Source organism: Sitodiplosis mosellana, unplaced genomic scaffold (assembly GCF_009176505.1).
Source record: "Sitodiplosis mosellana isolate CC-2019 unplaced genomic scaffold, AAFC_SMos_1.0 Smas_scaffold_6167, whole genome shotgun sequence".
NCBI lineage: Eukaryota > Metazoa > Arthropoda > Insecta > Diptera > Cecidomyiidae > Sitodiplosis > Sitodiplosis mosellana.
The window spans coordinates 4,271,150-4,293,575 of NW_022601408.1; the positions used below are offsets into that span (position 1 = coordinate 4,271,150).

Here is a 22,426-nt window from a genome sequence, read left to right on the forward strand (position 1 = left end):
CCTCACTAAAAAATAAATAAATAAATAAATAAATAAAGAAATGCAACACTTTGACAAGGAGAGTAAACTGCGATGGTAGGAACCGAACATTCAACGAAACACCATCGAAATTCAAGTTAAACAAACATGAAAAAAACATCTGACAGCACATCTGAAGGCGATCAAACATTATTCAAGCTGAGCTCCCGAAAAAATGCGGTTCATTGGAATATTTTGAAGCCACACAGAAACACCACACTGAACTTTACTTTATAAAATACATATATCAATGGTTGATCCCTTTTTCCACATAGCCATAATTATGAATTGAACTTCTCTTTGGACACCCAATAATCATTGTGGTCAGATTCGAGAACCATAATTAAGACTAACACTTATTTATTGAATTCATTGTTTTCACCGATGAAAATCATTCCATCGCTATTTCGTATAGGAAATGACAATAGCAAACGAACAAGGGAAATTAGAACGATCTACGAAAGTAGAAGAAGAGAAGAAAAAGAACAAACTACCATTTACCCATTGATTTTGATAGTTTGAATTTCCACCCCCCACAATTGTTGATTGTTCAAAAATCAACAATAACAAAATTCACAGCAAACCCATGTAAAATAACAAAAAAGTGGCGCGCGTATGAAATGAGTAAGAATAAAAGGGCCAAAAAGGAAATCGATTATTGTATTGACGCGAAGTTAATATAATCATAAATAAAATTATAATGAAAGAATGAATGGAACAAAGGAACCAAAAAGAACTGCTCAAGCGAATACGATGTATAGAAGCAAGAACAGAAAAAAAAAAAAAAAATTACTAACAGCATTTCAATGATAACAAAATACATTATTATCCACACTAATCGTTGACTATGAAACATAAACATTTATTTATTTTATGGACCGGTAGTAAATTCCGCCCTTTATTTGCACTTGCACATGTAGCCTTCGTTCTTTCTTCCGTATCTCTTCGCTGCATACCCCAGCAGCGTCATATATAATATGTGGTATTGCATGTTTGAAAGGGTATGCTTACTATGTTTTTCAATGTCTACTACCCATGAGAAAATTAATAAATCTTCCTATATACCTTATGCACTGACTATAATTACTTTCCTAAACAAGGAACGGAAGAATTTTTTAGACAAAAATATATTTAATTTTAATATATTACTTCGATTTTTAGCAACAGGATATTGTCACTGCCAAATGCTATCCTCAAGTTGAATCTTCCCAACAAGAAATTTGCGAATAATCGCATTATAGATAGTCGGCGAGTACCACGCAAATACTCTGAAATGCCGCCCGCAGCCAACTTCATGTTGGAATCGTATGATGAATTTTGCGATAACATTTAACACTGAAAGTCTATTCGCACTGCGTGTATTCGAAATGTAGTGCGGATACACGACGGATTGTTGGTCTTCGCATAATTTTCCGCAAACTATTCGGGCTCGAGATACGGTATATAGATAGCATTCTCGATTCGGGCTTCATTCAAATATCCGAAGGGCAACCAGTCAATGACATCATAAATTTGTATGGACTACACGTCATAAAGTCAAAATGTCCCAATCTCAGCTTACTGAGTTTCTATGCTCAGCATATATCCTCAGCTATCTGTCATTGACTGAGGGCAACTGTTTGTACAGTTTTTTAGAAAAGATTTTCTAACATTTATCGAATGGTTTTATATGCCAGTTAGAATCATATTTCAAACGATTTTCAATAATTGTAGACCTTTAAATATAAGCGCGTAGAATGGGTTTGAGCACGGAAAAATATAAATTGAATTGGTTTTGAATTTTGATGCCATCTATTATGAATTCGACCAACAATTGTTGAAAACGGTGGGAATTAGCATCGTATTCAATGTATGTATTGAGACGTCAGAAATTTTTTCGACGCGCCACCTATAGCAGAAATTACCGCGCCAAACAACTACTTTTGACAGCATACAATCTGCAGCAAGTGAGGATGACAGAGGCGGCATAGATGTCGCTTCGGAAAAATTTCTAGCTGCTTCTGCTGTTACCAATGTCCACTGGTTGAAAAATGTTCAAAATACGATTCTAACTTTATGCCTTCGGAATAACATTGAAAAAACATTTCAAAATATCATACTACTGTAAAGTGTATACACAGAAAAACATATAAGAGGACCCTGTTTTATAGCGAACCCAAAACAGTCGTCCTGTTTGTGAATATGAAATGCGTGATTACAGGTTTGGAAATAATTTGATAGGATACGCACACTTGTTTTATTGCAAGTGATAGAGATAAATTAACACAATACTATGGCTGATTCGATTTGCATTTGTATGCACATTGCACACAGCAAATTTACCAGAAGAAAATAAATTCACTAAAGGCGATTGATGACGTGGAAGTTAATTCAAGTTAATATTGTCAAATGATTCTGCTTAATGTTCCAGCTGAACAATTCAATATGTTTGTTGTATCAGAAGAATATACGCGTGATGAAAATACAGGAGCATGTAATATTTTGTGTACCATAAACTGAATGGAAACAGGAAAGAAAAAAATTCATTCAAAGTTGAATTGATTGATTGGCTCTTGATTTTGGTTTGGTCTGGTGTATTGTTTTTCAACTATGACCCAAATCAAAATTAAAATCGAAATCATATTTCATTAAAAGTGATTGCTAAAACAACAACAAAATGATGCGGCCATAAAACAAAAGGTATAATAAAATGAAAACGACGATTGAATTTCTTTTGAACTCGTTCGATCATTCATCCTTCATGCGTACATTTATAGCCGTCGCAAAGTGCACAAAAAACAATAACACTTGGTATATAGTGTGCGAATTACACATTTACGTTAGTTTATTGCCGCCACCCTCGTTTTCTCCCGTTTCCATGTACCATTGTGGTAATTCTTTTTATTTTGGAAGTTTGGGCTTTGAAGTTTTGATTTTTGCGAAACAAAAAAGACGCATCGGTAGTATGCAGTCAGTGTTTCTCTCAACCGGAGAGAGAAAAGCAGGTGTCCAAAGAAAATGAAGAAAGACTGGAACATAATTAAATAATAATGATAAACTTACACACTAAAGAACAAAATGTAAACCAATGCCTAGTAAAATCAATCAAAATAGGATTTATGCGACAAATCGTGTAAAAACGATAAAATATCATGAAATTTGAAATAAAACAATGAATTGGTCAATACTATTATCCGATGTACGAATCTGTCAAATGTATGCCGCATACAGTATGCGTCAACTTTGAAACATTCAATATTACACGATATTTCAACGCTTTTACACGATTTGTCGCATAAATCCTATTTTGATCGATCAGACTGTGTAATATTCTACATTTTGTTCTTAGTGTGTATGTGTCTTTGAAATTGAGTAGCGACAGAGCTACGCAACCCAGCGCTGTAGAAGCTACTCTAAGATATCATTGGTTTCGTTCGTTAGTTCTGACGATATATTCAATCGAATATGACTAGGAACTCATGCAATATGCGGCTTTAATTCATCACTAGATTTTATTGTGGTTATTTTTGTGCAATTGATGTATTGAACATAAAATTACACCAAAGTTCAAGGAAATTTTGCATGTCCTTGCTCAACTTATGCAGAATATTGAAAATGAAGAAAACATGTCCCGTATATTTGGATGCACGCTGCAAATTTGTTAATATATTAAGGTTATGTTAATCACATTCAAATCTTTTCCGTTATGTTCTGAATTCAAAACAATTTTTTCTATAACATTTTTCTACTGTGTTGCTAGCTCACAAAAGTTCGTGAACTATTTCGATTTTTTTTTTAAATTCATTCGTAATCACAAATTAAAAATTCAAGTGAAATCCCTCAAGACTATCTATTAGGTAAATTATGACAAGTATAATTAATTGATGGTGTAACGACGACAAGTACAAACTATGTAGATGGCAATCATCATTATCATTAGGTAAAACAGCAAAATGACAAGCAACGAACGAACGAACGATTACACATGGAAATCATTCTAAAAAAATTACTCGTTTCTCAGGTGCACGGGATTTGTGATGGCAGTTGTTGTTGTCGTTGTTGCTGTTGTTACAACTGATGATGATTTGATATTCATATTCGATCGCGCGGCATTTCAAATGACCGGCTATAAAATCATGGAACTGTAACAATCAATTTCACGTATTTCCATCGCCATTGCGCGTGGCCGATTTGGATGCGTACCCAAACAGTGCACAATTTTTCTATATCCGCGTGACTTTTAATGTGACAGTTTGTGTCAATGAAATATTTAATAATTTCACAAGTCATTTCCCTTTCTTTCGAAATATTCAGAGCACTGCTAAAACTATTGTGTACCACCGCGCAATATCTTTTTCTCTACTTATTTATGTTCATTTCATATGAGTATAGTTATGTGGAAAAGTTAAAAAAAAAATGTTATTGTGTTGACATGATTTCGGCACACATACGCTCAAAACTGGCATAACATAATTTCAAAATGGGAAAAACAATTAATCAATTCGAAAAGCTGTGTAAAACAAATTCAATGTAATTATTAAAAAAAAAAAATAAACATTTAATTCAAAAATTACATGGAAAATGATGATTTATAATGCTTGTCGTCCATCGCAAGAATGGTAACAAAAAAAAAGAGCCAAATACCTAATGTGTTTTTACATTTTCCCAAACTAGTTCATCATTACTTGACACTTGAATAAAACTATTACTTGAAAATGAGTTGCGATCAAACAATCTAAATCGAATATAAAAGGAAGACCAAACCATTCGAACGAAAAGAACACACATCGAATGTATATATTCCAACTGCCAACCAAACGCCTATTAATGAAGCGAAACATAACACCGAATTAATGCTCAATAGCCAAATCGCTGGGCTGCAGTTGTTTTTTTTGCATCATTCTTTCATCTGTTCTGATGATTCTTCACAATATTACTGTGTTCAAACTTCATTTCGATATGTGTTTACTTATAGTAAGTCAAACCAAACCGAACCGAACCAAACCAAACCAAATTGAAGCAGCAGCAACAACAACAGAAAAGCCCAAAAGCAAATGAGGACGGCAAAGACGACGGCGAGAATTTCGAAGCAGTAATTGTATAGCGGTAGGTAAATTTAATTAAAGACATCAATTTTGATATTTCTAACACATTTTATTGAAACCGAACATAAGAAAATGTAAACAAAAGGAACCGGAATAAGTCGCAAACGAAACCGCCGAATATATCTTCGAAACTGATCACATTATAGTGTTTAGCTTCATTGACATTCATAATGTAGAGATGAAGTAAAAGTACCGGAATGTTTTGCGTATTTTTTCAAATATTTTTATCGTTCATCGAATGCAAACACTTTATAGTTTAAAATGAATAATTCTGCCAATTAATTCCACTCTTTTGCATAAGCAGTATTGCTTTGTTCAACACCTAAAACTGGCCAATGTTCAACGAGTAGGGAAATGTAAATAATGAAAATAAAAAGCCAGTCGATATGAGACACAAATACTACGGTCAAATGTATGTATCGGAACATTTTGCACGAGCAGAAAAAAAATACAATGTAATTATCATGGTGTCGAATGGAAATGTATGAAAGAGCAACAAAATGTAATTAAGCAAAATCGATTGCTGTAATCCTAAGTAAAACGTATGGGACGATCAGTACAACCATATCGAGTGTAATGAGTAAAAGAAGAAAAAAATGTCAAAATAAAAAAGAATCCGTCAGAAAATATAGGTGTACTTCAGTGCCCAAAATCAAAATGGAAACATAATTAGTATAAAACGTAATCAATATGCGAACAAGGGCAATCCGCTGTATGCGGACAAAGTAACGAGGCCGACCAATTACCGAAAAAAAAAACAAGTGCTCAAACTATTATTTACGTAATCGATTCGATATAATTTGTAATGTGGAAACACAGTGCCGTGCGTGTTCGCGTGCATAATTTTTGTCCGTTTAAGTATGCTCTTTCCGTTGATGATGTAGACGACTCGTTCTTCTTCATTTTGCTCATTTTGACAAAAGGCATCACTTTCTGCACTTTATGCGTACTTTGCATACAATTTTAAACCATTCGACTTAATATGAATAACGTGGCAAGCTATTGTTATGAAGCCGAAGTTTTTGTTGTTTGCATACATATGCGTCGACCATTATATTTCAATTTGCTGTATCCACATGAAAGCCATTCGGCGCGATGCAATGCCGTCGGCATTCACATTTGCAACGAACATTTCTTTTGTGTGTGTGTTCTCTTCCAACTCTCTTCTGTTCCCTATTGCATACTTCAATTACAAAGAGGCACACACACTGCTGATATGACATGGATTCACTCGCGCCCGTTGGAACATTCATCACATATTTTATTTGCTCTGCGCCCATAAGCCATTTATATGTTGTTATCTTTGTCGTATTTGTTGAATTTGTTGTTTCACTCCACTCATTCGGAATATTTTTAACAAAAGTTTTTGGGTTCGGACGGCAGCGTTGAAAGCAAAAGAGGCACAGCTCCGACTCTCAGCCGGTGTGTTGTTTGCATTTTTCAATTATCGTTTTCAAAGGAATTGAATAGAAATTGCGGAATCAATAATGTAATTCTAATATTAGCATGGAAATTATATGAAACGATGTGTCGATTCATTGAATGTTATTTATTTCTTGATAAGCTGTATTTAGCATCTATTTGAGGAATATTGATCAATTTGCATTTGGTATATACTATATTCTGTTATTTTCAGTGTTCCATGAATCATTTCTCAACGATTGGATTTCTGGGAATATTTTCAATTCATACAAAATCATTTTGGTTAATAATAACAGTTTTTGTTACTATCAGTGTGACAAGAAAGTAAAAAGAACTCTTTTTCTATTCTCTTAAAATTAGTTTATAAGTTTTATTAGCAATAAAGAAACATATGAGTCATATGATATGACTGATGTATTTTCCTCGGTAGTTTGGACCTTATTTCAATGAGCTATCACATATATCTAAAGACATGAAAAAGGCAGGCCTAAACTTCACATACAATTTCAAATTGATGTGATGTATACTCATTAGTTATCAGTTTCTTTTAACAATCTAATTTTTGTAGCCGTCAAAAGTGGTAACACCATTTTAGGTGTCAACTCTTGATACCCGTACAAATCTACACTGCATCCACACGGTTATTTCAATTAAAAATGATGTCAAACGACTTCACACTCTACTTTACTATAGCCACACGGTTCAATGTTCAAAACCGTGTGAGAACAGTATCAGATATGCGTAAATGCAACGTGGATTCAGTTTGAATTTTTGCTTGGGTAACTAGTTGACCACAGTTGTTTCTTTTTGGTTTAAAGAGGATGAATGATGAGAAAGAGCGAGAGAGAAGCAAAAAAGGGAAAACAGAAAATCACACGATATTCTAATTGGGTTGCATGTGATCATATTAACAAGACCAATAATCCCATCGGAAGGAAATGACTATGAGACCAAAGATAAAAATCAGAACGAAGATCGAACCTATCGTTGTTATCCCAATTTTCACCTCATAATTTTTTTTTTTTACTATTCTATTATTTCCCTGCTTCTAGATGATAACAATATACATAAATGAATGTCGGTTTTTGGCATTCAAATCTCCTTTTGCTTCATCAAGGTTATGTATTGCGTATAGTTCGACACAAATGTTGTTTTGAAAGAAAAAAATGATTGTTTTATTTTTGTATTTTCATTCTCAATAGTTAATTACCATAATTTTGTTTTAAATGCTCTCTGATTGAGAAGCTTCCAGTGGAACCAGTGCTCAAATCACATGAAAAATGTATTTAAATGCTGAATCGAATGGGCAAGCATTCATATGTTTGCAGTATTTTCATCTTTATTTGAACCATTTAAGATGGTTTCAACGAAAATACGGACGAGAAGTCAAGGGGGTGCGAAAGAGACGAATATATTGCTAATATTCGTTATGATACCAGAGAGAAAGAGAGAAGAATTGTGTGTGTGTATGTGGTAGAGGGAGAGGGAGAGAGTGAGAGAGAGAGTGAGAGAGAGAGTGAGAGAGAGAGAGAGAAAGAAATCATCCGTTGATCCTTGAACACCTTTTGTCCAATAATTACAGTAGCACTGAAATATGATCGATTAGCAGGCAAACATAATATTTACTAATCAGTCGAAAGTACGCTATTCAAATGGAGAACAAGAAAAACGAAGAATCGAGCACGCAACATATGCCGAAACCGAACGGAATTAAAATTTGAAGAGTGAGAGATCGCTCGAACAGGAGAAAATATAACCACAGAACGTCGCATCGCTCCACACTGCGTTCTAATTTTGTATACTCAAACTAATATTTGTTCCACAACAAATTATTTTTTCGCCCACTACATGGAATGTGTCTATCGAAATAAGCATGGTGCGGCTGTTGACACTATATTTTCCTATATTTCGAATTGGCGCGCTGTGTAGTTCCGATTTGAAATGTTAAATTACATTGATGGGCCCTTTGAAATTGGGGGCGCTCGCGTCGCCTCAAATGACTTTGACGTTCAACAGCCGCCACACGGAAATAAGTTTACAGTAATGTATAATAATGTAATTAAAATATATATTTGCAAGTAGTAACAAAAAAACGATTTTTTTCTTCTCAGTTATCTTAAAAATGAATTACAACATCTTGATTTTATTTCATTTTTGAAATTATCAACTGCTTTAGAATAAATAAAGGATTAACTAATTATGATTCGAACATATGGAAAATTACCAGAAAAATATTCAAAATGATCAGAAAATTTTATTATTAATTTGATCAGAAAAAAACCGAATATGATCAGAATCAGAACAGTCTGAAAAATTCTTAGGAAAAAAAAACCAGATCAATAGCCTACATTCCATGTAGTGCCAAAAAGAAATCAAATGGAAAATTAAGTTAGCCGTTAATCCATTAGAAAGAATTTTGAAGATATAATTTCTACCTGTCGCTTAAAACGTTGTTGTGTACACCTTTTGCATCACCCAACTGCTAATACGTAGGTAAATTATTATTAGTGACTGAGCCATCAAAATAAATGGCCTTAATTCTACTTTTACCTATTTTAATAAAATCAATTAATTAATTAGCTTTTGGTATGATAATGTAAACAGATTTGTAGCATAGAAGCACTTGCATTAAGTCGCACTTAAACGACCAAAAATGAGCACAATCCACTAGCAGTCGTCTTAAGTAGCCATAATAAGCACATCAGTATACTATGTGCACGCGAATCAAGTATGCCAACCAATTCTAATACTAACTTGTTCATGTGGACAACCAGAGCTGATAGCATGCACACCATTAAACTAATCAAAACCAAATTATGTATTACGCATAAATGCTCTGCAAAATACATACAAATCCAATCACTTCTCGCCCAACATGTAATAGGAACGGAGATGAAATCATGCGAGCGGACCATAAAACAAGATAGATAGAAACAACTGAATCGTTTAATGAGTTAATCGATTTGATTTACCGTTGCTGTGTTTCTCATAATTATGCAGTGTTTAATCAAAGCAAACGGCAAACACAACAACGGCAACCACCGTAGACACTTCAAAACGAGAAAACGAATACGAATACTTAATTCATTTGATCGTTGTTGGTAAGATGGAATTGATATTTTCATGTCATGACGCAGAAAACGAAGCAGCAGTAGAAAAAAGTGATAGTAAAAACACATGCCGACACATAGAAAACATTTAAATTATCGTTTATGATTATTGTACGATCTAAGTTGGATCGATTCGCGTTAGCATTGCAGTTATATCATTGGTACAGGATTTTTTCGATGATATATGATTACTAAACCATAACATCACAGTGCATTGCGCTGCATTAAGTTCGTGTGCAGCGTTTGCAGCGTTTAATCAATGGAATACTGCAATCATCACACCTCTGGGCTCATCGTTCGACTTCGCTCTCATCAGGACAACTTTTTTTCATTAGTTTCGTTCATGTGAAGTATTCATATGCGATTTTTCAGACCCATCAATTTCTTAAAGACTTGATGGCTCTGTTCCTAATTCGGGTGCCGTTTGTGTTGCAGCCTTTTTTAAGGGTATTTATGATCGTAATGTTGACGGACGATGATGATAATGATGCGGTGGCCCATTTGAAACGGTCAAAAGAAAAGTGCCGCTCACAATCAGTTTTTCATTGCCTTTCGTCTTTCACTTCGTGTGCTACCTTTGCTATCATTTTCGGATTTACCACAAATTATTTCATTTCGTTCACATTCTTACACATCTCTCGACGATGCTGCAACTAGTACGCGCTGCACGTATACAAATGCACCATACCGTTGCCCGTTACTGTATATTAGTATGTAACACAAGCGCGCGCGATGCATCGAACGCATAGTCAGCGCACTGACGTTTCGTATCATCACAAGTATCTTTGGCAATATATTCGTTTGTACATTTATACGTGTTTGTGTCAGCGGCTGCGTGTTCGATTCTGACTGATGTACAATGCGTAGTATTCTCTTGCTTGTGCTTGTGTGAAGAAGAAATCCATTAACCGATTATTTGTAAGCATTTTGAAAGCTGTTCTTTTCAAAGGCAATTGTGTAATCACCGTAAGTTCAATTGTATGCAGAATATCTTATGATCGGCATACAGGCAACACTGTTGTGTTGGCCCATGCCGCATGTATAAATATATGTTAACATATCGAACAAGGCCTTAGGTGTCGGTCGAATAGCTAATTGGATGATGTTCAAAGGAGCCGACAAATCTTTTAAGTAGGGATCAGAACTTGTAATAACTCTATCGCATCAATATGGGAGGCCAATATTATTTTGTTTGGTCTTTTTTCTTCTGATCGTTCTCTTGCTTCTCTTCAATACACTTCTTTTTTAAATGTTTCTTTCCTTCCCTCTTTTTTCTCTTTCTCTCTTTCTCTTTCTCTCTCTCTCTCTCTCTCTCTCTCTCTCTCTCTTCCTCTTTGTTGCGGTAGTTGATTTTTAATCCATTCGTTTGCTCGTTTTCAGCTTATATGACCATAGCATAATGTAAATTATAAAATTTTCGTCTGGAATATCGTTAGAACCGCAGCAATATGCGTTTAATTTTGTGCAAACTTAACGACTTCTGATTTCTTTCAATGTTTGAACATTTCTACAAATTGCTGATGATATTATAATCAAAACCATGAACTCAATGTACTATTTCTCCATTCGAACCATACAACACAACTGAATAATAAGTATTTGTCGCTTTATCTCCTTTCTCAATAACGAGTACATTATTCAATTTAATCTGTACATCAATCGGACGCAAGTATGACCATGCAATTTCTAAATAAGTAAACTTTAAATTATCAATTATAATATATTTTTGAAATTCAACAGTTCACAACATGTACATTAACTTATGCCAAAAATGTAATTTTCTGAAAATTAAATAAGTTCTGTTTTGAATCGAAAAATCAGCCGCCTCACAATTCTCCTTTTAGCTTGATTCGTTCGTAAATTAGCGGACCACCGTAATCGTTTAGCGCGTCACTTTGTTTTTCAGTGTGCTACCCGTAAAACGTTCAACTGAAAGCCAATAGCGATTTTGTGGCACCGAAATAAAAATCCCTATAGATCGTAACTGTTCTGTCAAAATTCATTAATTTAAATAACAATAGCACTTTTTGATGCAGAATGAAACTAATGTTTCATTCCGGTATGCGCACGCAACAAAGGAGAAAAAGAAGAATCACAATGAAATCATTTGTAAGGTGTTTAACTGAAAGACCAGACGATAACGAATGATGTGACAAGGCGACCACAAGTGATTTGAAATAATAATAATAATATAACATTAATGATATTACAATGGTCGATGAAGTTGCGTGTATAAAATCTATGGACAAATTCTCCTTTCTTTCCTATTGAGGTTCTTTATTCGTCCATCTATAAATAGAGAGAATCATCATCATTCACGCAATGAGAAAAAGGAGAAAGAGAGAGAGAGAGAGAGAGAGAGAGAGAGAAGCAAGCAAGTAGAATATCCCGACAACGTGGAACGTGAAAATTCACACAAAGGAAATCAAAACTTTGGTCTTCAGTTACACCTAATTAACTAAAGCAGTGATCACATTATGTTGTCGGCAAAGATGAAAGAGTTTTCTTTGTTGCAAGACTGTGTGTGTGTGTGAATTTCTTTCTCTCTCATTCCACCTTCTACAATTTGGTTCGGAATTCGTTCGTTCAGACACGATTATTATTAACAATCCTATTTTAAAAAGTTCTTTTTTTTTTTTCAAAATAAGAACAATAAATCCAGAGGCACTTCATGTTTCTGCTTTGCTTGAACATCGAAACACACTACAAGAAAGAGATCGATTGTACGAAATCATAAACCAACAGAGTCGAATGATGCTCTTCTGTTTTGCTGTTTGATGCAGGCACTTTAAAAGGATTCCCGTGAGGTGTGACTAATAAAATATGTATTTGTTGTAATCTAAGCTTTGCACAAATCTAAACGAAATAATAGCCAAGTTGTTGCCCTATTCACAGCTCTAAGTCCTCTCTCTCAGTCACTCTTTCTTCGCAGCATTGCCAATAGCTGATTAGCTAAACGGTACACGAAGTTTAAAGACAAAAAGGAGTGAGAAAATTGATGTGTAGCATATAAGAAGTGCCATTCAAAAACCTGGATTTCATTCGTTCAGTCAGTGTGAGGTTGTGTGTTTGCGTGTGTTGTTAAAATGTGTATGCACTAAAAAAGCGCATCTGTGAGGTCCAGCCATTCATCAATTGATGTACACAATAGTTAATTCCCAAAGCGTATGCTGTGTAATGATGGCCTGTTGCTTCTACGCATTTTTACATTATGCGTAAATGTTTTCACGGATAATTAAAAAGAGATACGTTCGAAATTTACTCCAATGATTTTTTGACGATATGTTGGCCCCTTTTCCTGAAATCTCAATTAGACTCCAATAGTAAACATAATTTTTTCTTCTGTTTTTCTTTCTTTTGATTTCATATTGCAACGGCAAAATATTGGCACTCAAATTTTCTACCTTTAATTTTCTTCGAAAATCGTAATTAGAGGCTTGTGAACAGACAAGAAATTGAATTTTAAACATTTCTTCTTTGTGGCACGTTTGTTTCGAGCTGATCGATCATGATTAACATTTAACCGACCCACAAATCGAATTCAACTACTACTACTTTGAATTTGATTGTGTTTGGCTTTGATTTTACCGACAGCCGCAGCGCAGCGGTGGCATTACCGATAGCCGCCTATTTTCGCACGTATTCTCTCACTCTTTCTCATTCCCAATTGAAGTCTACATCTGATGCTGAACCAATTGACACACATCAAAGCGTATGCGAAACTCATAACGGATGTTGAATTTACGTGAAACAACATCGATGTGATTTTATTTAATCATTTCGCGAGAAAATTGATTTTGACTTCTGTTTAATTTTCCCAAAATAAAGAAGAAGGAAATCAGATACCAAATACCAATCAATTGGGAGTCATTGGATATATACGTTACATACTTTTTTCTTCATTCAAGCCAAAATTGAATCTGATTATTCAAAATGATTTGCGAGGTTTGTATTTCATTTTTTGCAATTCATTCCATTCTTCTTTTTAAATTTTAATTCATTTCGACCACCACTAATTCGCCTGAATATAAGAAAAAATTGAATTATGGTCAAGAAATTAATACAGTTGTAATTGAATTGAATATAAGTCGTTCGGTATTATTCTTTCTTGTGGAGATGAAATGAAATATTCTCTTATAAACTATAAGTTTGTTATTGCTCATATAGGCAAAAGTAGCCAAAGAAAATGCCGAATAAAGGGAAAAGATTGTTGGACGTGCTGCGGTCACTGGATAGTAATTGCTTTTTTATAATATATGTATGTATTCAAATTATTGATTGAAGAAGTATTTTACAAATCGAGGAAAAACCCTTTCGAAGATTTGGGCTGCTATAGCAAGACATTAAATTTGAAAAAAAAAAAAAAAACATAATTGAATTGACACGAGACTGCTAAAAGTAACACACGATCTTAATATTCAATAATTATTTTATTGTTTGTTGTGTATCACTCACTATATATACATCACTCATTACCACTCAATTTTTTCATCGCATTGGTTGTGCGCCTCTTTTGCTTTATCAATCATTCAATTATCGTCAGTATGGGTTGCACGAACATTCAATTTCATCTCAATTATAATTAAATTTTGAATGGAATAGCACCTATGAGACCAATCATTGCTTGCAAAATATCAACCACATAGACACCATTTATGACCGCGATCGAATATACCACAGTTGTGTTGCAATATGTGCCTGTTTGCTTGTTTCTTGTTCAGTCAAAAAAAACAATGTTTCAATTGATTAACCAATGAAGAGAAACCAGAAAAAAATAAATAAAAATGAAGCGATAAAAGGCAATGGAAAAATTAGGAGCTCTCGGCATGGAACTGACCATCATCGTGCATGTTTTTGCTGCTGAAATGTGATGAACGACTCAAGATTCATAATTTAAATGGAAATGGCACCTTTACTGTGTTTTTCATGTCATCGAATCAACAGAATTGTTTGCCGTCCGACCAATTTTTTTCGGGCGTCAATTAGCAAAATGTCAAACAATGAAATTAAACGCTATTTGTTTAAAAAAAAACAACTTATAATAAAATATCCTCTTCAAAATATTTTGTTAGTAGCGTTTATTTCGTATCTTTAACGCTACGCTATGTTAATTTTGTGTCGTTCAAACAATCGTCCAACACAGATGTATAATGAAAAAGGTTTCGGTTCAATTTCTCAGAAAATTAATGGAGTAGGATAACTGGCGAAGTGACCACACATTTTGATTATGGGAAATACGAAGCAAACAATTTGATATGAAGCAGGCTCAATTATCTGAAATTGCGAGTGCAATCTTCTAGTGGTCTAGACACAAAGATATCGCTATTCTGAATTAAATTAGGACTTGTTTATTACAAGTCGAAACGGTTGTTTTTTTTTTTTTTCTCTTCTGGATATTTAAAGTTCGGAAGGCAAGCTTTGCAAAAGCATTTTATTGCTTTTTAGTGAAACTAAACCATTTGGATCGTGGGATCCGAATGAAGAAAACAAAAACTTTGCCCACCAGAATCGCATGCAAATAGATGAATTCGATGCATAAAAACAACAAATGTATCAAAACGAAGAACATTAATTCAAAGTAATTAAAAAACATTAATTGAACAAACCTTGACTTTCGTCGAAATTTTTGTTAGTCATTTGAAAAAGGGCGTCTAATGGAGTGTCACTTGGTTTTGTCAATTTTTGACTATGATGAGATTGTGTTGATTGCTGCGATTGTTGTGAACCTGAATGATGCATATGATGATCAGATAATCGACTACCGCTGCCAATTTCTGGTGAACAGCAATCACTAGCCGCTGAACTGCTTCGTTCGGAGCCCGATTCCGATTTTATATCCATGCTCATATTTATGTTCATGTGCCGCAACAGTTGAGCCTGTGCATTCAAATGTTCCAAATGTCGCTGATAATCGAGGGCTAGTCGATGCTCATAATGAAGCAAGGCTGGCGGCAGGAATGGACGCACTGCATGAACTGATCCACGGAACTGATCCCATGGCCGAACAATTTTACCTCGTGTGTCCTGTAAAACCACAATAATCAGAGCTCAGATCGATTGATGTCATTCAAGGGAATACAGTTTGTTTGATACATTTGATTTGAGCATTTTGTGTGTGCTCGTTTTTTGTATCTTCGAAATTTTTCTCAAATCTATTTATTTGAGAAATTCAAGAATCAATTCAAGTGTTTCAAACCTGGCTAAATATTTTAATGGGAAAAAAATCGCGATTCCTTGAACAACACAAATTAAATAGAGCTCTACTAACCGTAGCTTGATGTTGATTTGACGCCATAGTCGAAATATTATTATTATTTGCATTTGATTCATGGCCCAAAATGTCAGCGATGGAGAAACTTTTGACACCTTCAAGAGTAGATCGTTGAGCTGGTGGCGATATGGAACGTTCACGTGAATTTCCTATCCCTTTGAGGCGCTTCAATGGACGAAAATAGTCGTCCCCATTTCGTCGACGATCATTCTCGAAAGACTGTTGTAATTTTGGCGGTGGACTTGGAGCTCCAACTGAAATTTCAGAGCCTGCTGGGCTTGGTGGAGGTGATGAATTTGTTGCACACAACATGTTTAATTCAGTACTTTAAGTCTAAGATTACAACACCTCACAGAGGCTCTATCGTCTTCACCGTTGGTCGTTTTTTTTACTAGTTTTTATGCCACTTCACTTGAACTGACACTATTTGTTTTGATCCGTGCCCTTCAATTTGGCCATAAATTATGTGAAGTGAAAAAGCGCTTGTTAATTTTTTACTCTTGAATTTACTGTAATTCTTAACATAAACTTTTCGTTTGAAAAATTCACCTTTTTTCGCTTTTTTAGAATGTCATTTCACTATGAAATCTCACTGCACAGGCGATTTGTACAACTGTAACTATTTTGTATGATTTACTTCTTAATGATGTCACACCAGAACCAATTGAAAAAAAAAACACGATAATAATGTGGAAATAACGGTTTGTTATTTATACATCTACGGCTTCCAAGGTTGTTGGTTTTCTTGATTAAAATAATAATCCAAAAAGTCACAATAAGACTATGCCATCGATTGAACCACTTAAATAGAAATTTATGCAAATGGAAACCGAAAACAATTATTTGGTGCGATCAATTTGTACGAATTTGGTAAAGAAAAAACACTGCCGTAATAAATGAAAACACGACGTCACACACGATGTATATCCATTGAAATTGTCGACTTATGACGTTCATATGCAGGAGCGCAGGTTCGAAGCGAATCTATCCAACGTCTTCGAACACCTAGATACGACTGTGTTCAACATATAAAACAACTTATCAAACAAGTTAGTTGGTGCTGTCGCTTATGCCGGCCTTACCGTTTCTAGAGTGTTCAACACAGTCGCACGCACGCACGTACACACACACATACACACACTCACACTAACACTCGTTCGCTCGCATTACCCAATTGTGTGCTCGAATTCTGACTCACTGATTCTCCGTACTGTGGGAAAATGTGTATTTTTGTTCCGTTTTGTGCAATGGGCACGGCTCTTCGTCACTTCTAATACGTTGGCACAATCAAGTTAACTAAGTTAATCGGTATTCTCTCTTAAGCTCAAGCGAACAACGAATATGGTTAGCAAAAGCAATGTGAAAAGAGGCGGGACTTATGGTAGTAGTATTGTTCTACTGCTATTTTGTGTATTCGCTGGTAAGCCAATGATTGACGTGCATTTAGTCTATTGGCTCTACAGCTTGTCTCCCTATTCTCCCATATCCACAATTGACTTTATTGATGCGTTATGCCGACAAAGAAATGTCGGTTCTCTTTTATTACAAAAAGGCGATGAAGAAGAGCAAATAGATGGATATTCCGCATTTACTCAACGCCAAATCGTATTTTGTCGTAGGTTTTTTGTTCGGAATTTATCGCGCGAGCACAAAAGCTAATTTGTTATGTTCGGTAATTGACTTTTGGAGTGATTATAACAAATGAGAATTTTGTTAGTGTGGCACTGCCATTTAAAGCGACACAATGGAATGAATAATAATATGCGTTGTTCGCATAATTGCCGATTGCTTTTGATATGTGTGTATGTGTGTTCGCGGCTGAGAAATGGAGATAGGAAATGCCCAAGTGAATGAGCGAGGTAACGTGTGCATGCAATCGCATTTGCATTTTCGTTTTATGTTTATGTGTGTATCTATGCGTACTGAATATCGAATATCAAATGCCACATAGTTGTTAGTTTATTGCGACTCCATATGAAATGGTTTATCCGTTTCCATAGTAAACACAATAGTAAGTATCCCCGTAATATATGCGCCGTTGTTACGCCTAACAAAATGAACACATACAGAGAGAAAGCTATTTCGATGCTGAGCAGGCCTGAGCTGAACTAAATTTGCTGTCTCAGGCGCCCGAAGCGTAGTTCTACTGCATACACACTGCAAAATTGTCATTGTTTGCAATGATCTACGATGTTTCTCAATTTTACTGAAGGTAATATTTGCAAACAATGAAAATGTTGTGGCGGCGTGAATGCGTTAAAATAACTCTTCAGGCGCCTGAGTCAGAAAATTCAGCTCAGCTGAGCTCAGCTCAGGCCTACTCAGCAATCAAATAACACTCTCTGCACACTTAACAAACGGGAAAAAAATCATTTCCACTAAGTTCCATTTTGTTTATAGGATAGTTTGTGTTGCTTATTTACAGGATTCATTTTTTTGACTTTGCTCATTTTTGCTCTTTTCAGCTTTTCAACTGGTATTGTTTCTCACTTGAGATGCCAATTAATAAGCACATATATGTTAATGCAAAGTAATTATAAAGAATCCAATCGATTGATTCATACGTTTCAAAACTTATCACCAACCAAATGCGACAATTCAAATCATCGGCATCAAATTATCGATTTGTTCGTTATATGTGTTTGAATCGAATCTGCTACTGAGTCGCAACAGTTCTGGTTTGAGAATTTGATGGTTTGTTTGACATAGTATCGAACATATATCATTTATTAGAGAAAATCATGCAAAGGTAGCGAACGAAAATTTATTTACCATTAATTAGGGAGGAAGCTATTTTTGATCGAAGCAAGCATTTATTTTGTATTAGTGTGAGTCAGCGCTCCCTGGTATTGTCTCAACTTACTTGTGCCAAAATGAGTGTGCAATGATGATGGACGCGTGGGAGGTTCCTTAACTTGTTTAGCCGTACAACCTAGCTGTATTTGCTTTCTGGTCTCGTTCTAACATTGTATTAATTCATGTTCATACCATTTGCGTGAAATGAGTGTACTCGCCCCGTGCTATCTTTGCTCATACACACATATATAAATATGAATGAGAAAGCATCGGTCCAATGTATTCAATGAACGGCTGAACCATACAAATTATTACCAGTGCTAGTTACCAAAATCGATGGATGATACTGAAATTACGAATAATTTCGTAAATGAGACGCTTGCCGCTTGATGATGATGAGTTTTTATGGCAATGATGACAGATGGAAATTACCAATTGGTTGGATGATTTTCATAATTATTTCTTTTTTGGTGTGAGAAACGTAAGTGTGTGCGGATCGCGTTATTTCCCTCATTCTGTTCATTTGTATATTTATTTTTTTATATACAAATTTATTTCGTCATTCAAATTTATCTTTATACGTTTTGTATTCTTCTTTTGGTCTTTCATAATAAACATTATCTTATAACTCATGAGTAATAAGCGACAAAAACAAACTGATTTTCTGTATTACATTTGTTTGTTTAAAAATTTCTTTTAATGTGGGTTTGTCGTCACATAAATAAAATGACAATAAACGTAAAAAATAAATGAGAAAGCAAAATGCGGTGCACACTGCACAACGAATTTTGGAACCAGAAATATCTCATTTTGTTCGAGCAATTTTCTATTCAAATTTATTAAATTTTTCGAAGTTTATCGTTTCATTGTGTCAGGAAGCGTCCATTACAACAATTATGCGTGCGCTTACGATTACGAATGTTGGTATTTGAGCTTTTGCTAAAAGTCAACTAAATGTATTTTGAAAGATTCACGACTTTTATATTTATTAGATTTATTATGCGAAAAAATAACAAACATTAAAACATATACACTTCTTCAAGTATTTCGTGTATGAGTTTTTTTTTGTGTTGGTGAAAAAGGAAAGCTAATAAAATTAAAATGCGAGCAAAGGGTGCATATTTGCTTCTGAGCAGGCCTGAGCTGAGCTAAATTTGCTGACTCAGGTACCTGAAGCTGTATTTTACCGCACTTACGGTGTCATTGCTAGCTCAGATTCACATGAGGTGTTTGTCAATTATTCTAAGGTGGGTCTCAGCTAGCAATGACATCTGCACACCATAAGTGCGATAGAATACCGCCGCTTCAGGCGCCTGAGTCAGCAAATTCAGCTCAGCTCAGGCATGCTCAGCAGAAAATATGCTCTCTCTGAATGCGAGAATGAAATTCGCGCTTCACTGAGCGGGAAGTGTTCTGTGTTGTGATTCTACTTCTTTTTTCAACATTCATAAAATGAATAAATTAGCGCTGAATTCTCATAATATATGCCAAGCCAATTTCTCAGCTGATTATCATTTCAACACATTTCCTTGTAACCTTCACTCCTTTCACACTATTCATGACGGAAGAGAGAAAAAAAGACTTGGTATGTTTAATTGACGTTTCTTCTATGTGGATGGATGGATAAAATAGCGAGCACCATTTCCTACGGAATGGAATGGCGAGCAAGAAAGAAATGGAAATTACTCTTTGGTCTTAATTTAATAAACTGTTAATAGGAAAATCTGGTGTAGTGAAAATTTGATTCAAAGAAGAAAAAAAACCTGTCTTACCCAAAACAATCTTTTTAACCATGATGGCCAATTATGTGCAAACAAAATGTGAAATGCTGCGAATGAAACCACTGAGATGAAACGATAAAGAAAGAGAGAATGTTCAACATTTTATGCGTTTTCTTAGTATGACTACCATTTTACTACATATTTAAAATCAATTAAAATTTCATTACATTATTGTTATTTTTACCAAATGCAAGTAACGAACCACAACCAAACGGAAATTCCAAAACTTCATCCAAAACCAAATCTTTTGCTCTGCTATTGTTAATTAGCTCGAAATAAAAGCAACCAACGCATTTTCACCTCTAAACTCTATCCACAGATTCATGCGTACAACACGATTTACAATTAGAATTCGTAATCGAGATTAACACTTTTTAGCATTAGTTCTTCTTTTTTTTAATTCTGTCCGCTACTTAATTTGATTGCCTATTTGTGCCAGGTCTCATCACTGAATCACAATTGAAATCTACATATAATTAATGCTCAACTACGTATGTTGAGTGGAAAAAAACTTCAAGTGTGAAATGGAAAAAATGGTGAGTCGGAAAGCAATTACGCGTCCACAGAAGTAATTGTTTTGGACACGCTCACAGAGAGAATGGAATTAGTACGATTGGCATACACCAATGGTAATCTGTCAAATTACAACCACTGCTATTGGCGAAAGTAGTGATTTTGTATGTATTCTATCTGCTCTGCTGTGCAATATTACTACCAATACCATTTTGTGACATAGTAATATTGCACAGCAGAGCAGATACAATTCCGTTTTGAGTGAGCGCTGAACTGCCATAGGCTAGGCACCCGTGGACCGGTGTGTAAATCATGACAATTTCTTTACAGAACGCCAATATTCCAAACGTCATCTACAATTTTACCAACCTAATTTCTCTCTAGGTATTAGTTCTAGCGAAAAATAATATAGGAATAATTTTCAAAATATAGCTTTTAGCACCGTCATACTTGCAAATAAAGCGAGTTACACCTTAAGAATACAGAAGAACGCTATTCTTTTTAATGGGTAAATAAATTTACACAGTCGTCTGAAAAAACTATTTTGGGGCACAATATGTTAAACATTTAAAGTTTTTAACAATTTTTTCTGCTTCAATGATAAATGAACCGTTGAGACAAAAAAGAAATTTCCTTAGAATATTTTAGTTTTAAAGTGCAATATACATTTTTTTTTCATATAGAGTTTTGCAAAGGTTCAAATGAAAAGTTAAACTTGCTTCATGCTTCAGTTTGTCGCCTCAAACCCAAAAATCAATCATGGCTTCTCAAATTGAAGAATGCTCCATAAACAGAATGATCGAAAGAATGTAAAAAAGAAACAATATGCGAAAGAACGTAACATGGAAACGTAGGCTCTTAAAAATGTTGCATGAATTTGTGCCACGGTAAAACGTATCATGTAGCGACCGCAGCTCATGTTAAACTCGTGTTGGATGGAAATTCATGAAACTTTTTTAATAAACAATTTTTTCATGTTCGGTTTTTGCTGTAACAGATCTGTATTCCCATTTTTATGCTGAGCAACACATTGTATTGAATCTGTAGAGTTTAGTTTGTCAGTAATCTATCAAACATCTGATACATAAATTGTATGGATTCAATACCATACAACAAGGCCCAATACAGAACCAAGAAGAAGTGTCAATTTTTCTATAATTGCTATAAATGTAGTGGTGTGATAGAAAAGTCATCTGTGGATGACACCACCTTTCTCAGCGATGCGCGTCACCATTTAATCGGCTGGTAAACAAGCCATTAGGCTCCGGTTATGCATTCGTTGATGAGAATACTGTTTACGCGGGGATAGCATCACACTAACAATAGCATCATTTGCAAAATGAAATTCATTCAAATCGTGATTATAGGCGTGAACGCGCTCATATTGCCAACGCACTTGTTCAATTCACGAAAAACAAAATATTTATTTTC

General features: G+C 34.9%; 1 protein-coding gene across 1 annotated transcript in view; it reads right to left on the reverse strand.

Annotated features, from left to right (window-relative positions):
- LOC129575692 (homeobox protein Hox-B1b-like) overlaps nucleotides 1–16,918 on the reverse strand; it is a 53,611-nt gene extending 36,693 nt beyond the window's left edge. The window contains exons 1-2 of the mRNA XM_055459622.1: nucleotides 15,903–16,918; nucleotides 15,241–15,658 (exon numbers count right to left, since the gene is read on the reverse strand). Coding sequence (XP_055315597.1) covers nucleotides 15,241–15,658; nucleotides 15,903–16,217 — 733 coding nt within the window. The 5' untranslated portion in view covers nucleotides 16,218–16,918. The remainder of the gene's footprint in view (nucleotides 1–15,240; nucleotides 15,659–15,902) is intronic.
- Nucleotides 16,919–22,426: the final 5,508 nt, after the last annotated feature.